The 4508-nt window shown below is 26.4% G+C and overlaps 4 protein-coding genes across 4 annotated transcripts, besides 11 other annotated features; 2 read left to right on the top strand and 2 right to left on the bottom strand.

Annotated features, from left to right (window-relative positions):
- Window positions 1-33: 33 nt before the first annotated feature.
- On the bottom strand, window positions 34-969 carry EDI_200910 (serine acetyltransferase, putative; the record flags this gene model as incomplete). The annotated part of the gene is made up of 1 exon (XM_001741425.1): window positions 34-969. One exon carries the CDS (start codon window positions 967-969, stop codon window positions 34-36), a length of 936 nt encoding a protein of 311 aa, XP_001741477.1.
- A 35-nt stretch (window positions 970-1004) lies between these two features.
- Window positions 1005-1070: a microsatellite.
- Window positions 1026-1070: a microsatellite.
- Window positions 1071-1136: 66 nt separating this feature from the next.
- Window positions 1137-1265: a sequence feature (AT_rich).
- Window positions 1266-1294: 29 nt separating this feature from the next.
- Window positions 1295-1421: a microsatellite.
- Window positions 1369-1523: a microsatellite.
- A 41-nt stretch (window positions 1524-1564) lies between these two features.
- Window positions 1565-1729: a microsatellite.
- Window positions 1730-1822: 93 nt separating this feature from the next.
- Window positions 1823-1920: a sequence feature (AT_rich).
- A 229-nt stretch (window positions 1921-2149) lies between these two features.
- EDI_200900 (uncharacterized protein) lies at window positions 2150-2593 on the top strand (the record flags this gene model as incomplete). The annotated part of the gene is made up of 1 exon (XM_001741424.1): window positions 2150-2593. One exon carries the CDS (start codon window positions 2150-2152, stop codon window positions 2591-2593), a length of 444 nt encoding a protein of 147 aa, XP_001741476.1.
- Window positions 2283-2394: a microsatellite.
- Window positions 2594-2736: 143 nt separating the features above from the next.
- EDI_200890 (serine/threonine protein phosphatase PP1, putative) lies at window positions 2737-3768 on the bottom strand (the record flags this gene model as incomplete). Its single annotated transcript, XM_001741423.1, has 1 exon — window positions 2737-3768. The coding sequence occupies one exon, from the start codon at window positions 3766-3768 to the stop codon at window positions 2737-2739; it is 1032 nt and encodes a 343-aa protein (XP_001741475.1).
- A 37-nt stretch (window positions 3769-3805) lies between these two features.
- Window positions 3806-3855: a sequence feature (AT_rich).
- A 64-nt stretch (window positions 3856-3919) lies between these two features.
- On the top strand, window positions 3920-4508 carry EDI_200880 (uncharacterized protein; the record flags this gene model as incomplete). Its single annotated transcript, XM_001741422.1, has 3 exons — window positions 3920-4134; window positions 4186-4325; window positions 4380-4508. Coding segments are annotated over 3 exons (484 nt in total), but the record flags the coding sequence as incomplete, so codon positions are not given.
- Window positions 4142-4175: a sequence feature (AT_rich).
- Window positions 4331-4354: a sequence feature (AT_rich).

The following is a 4508-nucleotide window of genomic DNA, read 5'->3' as shown; positions in this document are numbered from 1 at the left end:
CTAAAAAAAAGGTAATTTAAATTAAAAGAAGCTTTACTTTAAAGGAGAACTTTTTGGACTTATTGAGTCTGCAGGTGATGGTGATATCATTTTGATTATTTGTTCATCACTTTTAGTTTCACAACAAGATTTACATGGTTTCATTACATGAGTTGGATGTTCTGAAATATAAACTATTTGATTATCTCCAACATCACTGTTAATCCAACAATTAGCACCAATACGCACATAACTTCCAACAACAATATTACCTAATAATTTTGCTCCTGTTCCTATAGTAACATAATCACCAACTGTTGGATGTCTTTTAGTTCCTCGCTTTAAAACACCACCTTCTTCTTGGAAGTGCATTGCACCTAAAGTAACTGATTGATAAATTCTGCACCATTCTCCAATAATTGCTGTTTCCCCTATAACAACTCCAACTCCATGATCTATAAAGAAATGTCCTTTGATAGATGCTCCTGGATGAATATCTATTGCTGTATATGAGTGTACACTTTCCATCAATTCTCTACAATACCAACGTTCACCACATTCATATAAAACATGTGCCACTCGATAAATCATTGTTGCTTGAAATCCTGGATAACATCTTACAATTAATGCAAGTCCTGGTGCAGCTGGATCTCCAGCATACGCAGCAATTAAATCAGTTTTTAAAGTTTCTCTTATAACAGGAAGCTTTTCTAACATTTTCATTAGGCATTGATGTGCAAATGCATCATCGTTATATCCTGCAACTGAAGATAAGATGTGGTCAACAAACTGTGTCAGTTCTAATGAGATATGAGCTTGTGAGATGTGTTGGTGGTTCATGAAAAAATCAGGAAAAAAGATTTTTTGTAATTGTTGTAACTCAAAAAAAACTTCTTTTGGTGGGTAGTTTCTTGAACTACGAAAAGCAGCTGTGTCATTAGTATATGACTCGTATAATTCTTTTGAAATCTTTGAAACTAGTGAATCCATAGTTCAAGTAATTCTTCAAATTTTTAAATTTAAAGTTCTTTTTTTCATTTGAATAATTTCTCTCCTGGTCTCTTTTATTTTTATTTCTTTTTTTTTTTTTTAATATTTCAAAAGGTATTGATATAAACAAAAAAAGACTATTCCAAGAAATGAGGCAAGAGAAATCCTATATTTTATAATATTTTAATTTATTATTTTAACTATTTATTTAAGTCTATTTTAAGCTTAATTTCTTGAAAAATAATATTTATAAATACAACAAAAAAAAGTTAATTAAATATTGATAAATTTATATTCTATTGTTAACCGTTCTGTGGGAATTTCATATTCTTTATTACCTTCTTCTAATTTTTTAATTTTATTCTGTTAGTTGTTAATTTCTTCCTTATTGTCTTCTTCTTTTAGTTTTAATTTAATTTCATTTTTAACTTTATCCATTTTCATTTTATTTTGGATTGAACATACCTCTTGTTCTATATTATCATTTTCTTTATCTATTTATATTTATTTCTTCTTATTCCCTTTTTCAATTTATTTCTCATTTTCGTATTTTTTTAACCTCATTCTTTGATAATTAGATATATTTCTTATAGTATTACCTTTATTAGTATTACATGTATTTATGTTTTTTTTGTTCTTTTTTCTTTCCTCATTTCTACTTTTAATTCATTTTTCATTGCATTTCTTTTACCATTCTTTTATTATTTATTCTTTTGGGTACTTTAATAATTTTGTTCAGTTGATTTTTCTTTATATTTTTCGTTGATACCATTTAATAAAATGATTAAGATTATTTGTTATCTTCTGTGGATTGAAAAAGGATAAAATCATCTAAATAACATTAAAACAATCCAAAAAATTAAATATCTAAATATAATTCATAAAGTCAAAAAAAAATTGTACAAAAAGATAATTTTATTATAATAAAATAATTGTTCTAAAATAAATTTACTTTGAATGAACTTTACAAAAAGATTATTTCCTTCCAAATGTAATTTATTAAAGCGAACGAAAATAGCAAGTCAACAAAAATGATAAACCTGTTCTTTAATTGCAATAAAAATTAGAAGTATTGTTCAACTTCAAATTTCATGTTTAACTAATTTATAATTCCATCTTTTTTTATAAATGTCATTTATTATAAATAAGATAAAGCAAAAAAACTGAAAAATATAATCAAATGAGTGACTCATTTATTGAAGCATTAAATGAAACTTCATCTGAAGGCTTTGTTAGTAGTCTAACCAACGACAAAAATACTACAATAACTGGTGATAATGCTTCAAGTGAACACACAAATGAACCACCATCTCAAGAAATAGCAAAACAAAAAAGAACAGAAGAAGCAAAAAAACCAAAAAGAATAAAAGAAGCAAAAAAACCAAAAAGAATAAAAGAAGCAAAAAAACCAAAAGGAATAGAAGAGGGTGAGCTCTATACACTTCTCCCATCAGGGAGTTTGTTAAAGGATAGCGACTTTGGGCTCTATGAAGTTAATGATCATAGAATTCTCAAACCTGATACCCTTGTGAAGATTGAGTCTGAACAGAAGCTTGGTATACTCGTATACCAATTTGATTGTTTTGTAACAGAAAAAGGTGTTTTTGATCTTATCCATGAATAATGTCACTGACTTTGGCTATTAATGAGTAAAAAACATAATAAGTCAAACCTTTGAAAAAAATTTTTCTTTTTTTAAATTAACAATAAGAGGAAAACCTTATTTAAATAAAACTATTTGATTTAAGACAGTCATAGACATTCTATTCATGAAAATTGTTGGAAACATAACTCGTTGTATGGGTATAACAAAACTGCTACAGCCCCTAGACATGGTTGTATTACTCCTTGAATACATACTTTATCACAAGGTGCAGAATACAAAGTATATGCACCACCTTCACAAGTACAATGGTCTTGAACATAACCGTCTTGCATTCCTCCTAATCTATAACGAACACGAATACAACGAGCTTCAGGTGATTCATGAGCACGAATAATAAATTTTAAATGGTTTTGTTGAAGAAATAAATTTGATTGTTTTGATCCCCAAACAATCCCCACACCTCTAAAATCATTTTTCTTAAAACCATCAGCAAGTTCAGGATCTGACCATAATAATTGATTAAATAATGATATAGGATTATTTGGGTCTTCATCAATGAAACGATCAATACTATTAATTTCTTCAATAAATCCAGGTTGTGTTAATTCATTTCTTGAAAAAATTCCACCATGAGCACAAAATGCAGAATTAGCAACTACTGCTGCTAAAGGAAGAGATTTATAAAATTCACTACAAACATTTAATATTGAAATATAATCTTGTGGAAACTTAGATTTAATTTCATCAGTAAATCCATATAATGAATTCATAGCTAAACTTTCATGATTTCCTCTTAAAAAGTAAATTGATTTTGGTTCTGTTAATTTTAAAATACTCATTGTAACTAAAATTTCTAAACCATCAACTCCTCTATCTACATAATCACCAAGTAAAATATAAACGTGTTGTTTTGTTGGATAGCCAAATTTATCAAAAATTTTAATTAAGTCATTAAATTGACCATGTAAATCTCCTACAATAATGAAATAATGATCATCATCTTTCTTTTCAGGTTCAATTTTAATCAAGTTATCAGTTAATCGAAGATATTCTGTTCCTTTAACTAATATATCAATAATTAAATTATGAGGAAGTCCTACTAATTTCCCTTCTCTTTCTTTCATTCTTCTAATAATATTTTGACAATAATCATTAGTTAATACTTCAGGTAACTGTCCCATTAAATGGTTCATTTTAAAAAAAAATCATTTTTTTCAGTTCCTTAGTTCGTTTTATTCTATTTATTATAAAACAAATTTTTTTGATAAAAAGAATATTAACGTTATATATAACAGAAAATAAGAAAAAAGAAAAAATAAACTTAAAAAGTAATACAGACCAAAGATGAAGTTATTGATTATAATGGTCTTTATTTGTTTAAGTGTTGGTAAATATCAAAAAGGAGAAGCAATATCAACACAGTATCAAGTTAAAACAAATGATGTAATATATAAATGGGAACCATTACCATATAGTGCAAGACCAAAATTTGGTGAACGAACTCAGTTTTCATTAAATGATTTAGGAGTAACTTTCTTTTATAATGATATGTTCAAAATGTTTGTGTATATATTATTATTATTATTTATTTAAATTAATTCATTGTATAGTCGTTTTTCATTTCAAAATGGAAGAATAATAACACCATATATTCCAATTCATCAAAATGGAATTCCTATATTCACAAATGCAACTATTAATTTTGATGTGATTAATGGAAATATTACAAAAGCAACAGTAATTCCTTTTTGTTTGTTTTTTTTTAATTTATTTATTAAAGTAATTGAGGTATTAATTATAATAGTAAGAACACAAGAAAAGTTTAAACCAGAGACATTTGGATTTGTTAATTTTTTGTTTGTCTTTAATGAAAAGACACATGAATATACTTATTTATCTCAAAATCTCATTCTTTCAGGATCTGTTATCTTTT

The sequence above is a fragment of the Entamoeba dispar genome, genomic scaffold, assembly GCF_000209125.1.
Source record: "Entamoeba dispar SAW760 scf_1105229463765 genomic scaffold, whole genome shotgun sequence".
NCBI classification, from domain to species: Eukaryota; Evosea; order Mastigamoebida; family Endamoebidae; genus Entamoeba; species Entamoeba dispar.
The sequence above is the reverse complement of the archived record's forward strand: the minus strand, read 5'-3'. Positions and strand labels throughout refer to the sequence as shown.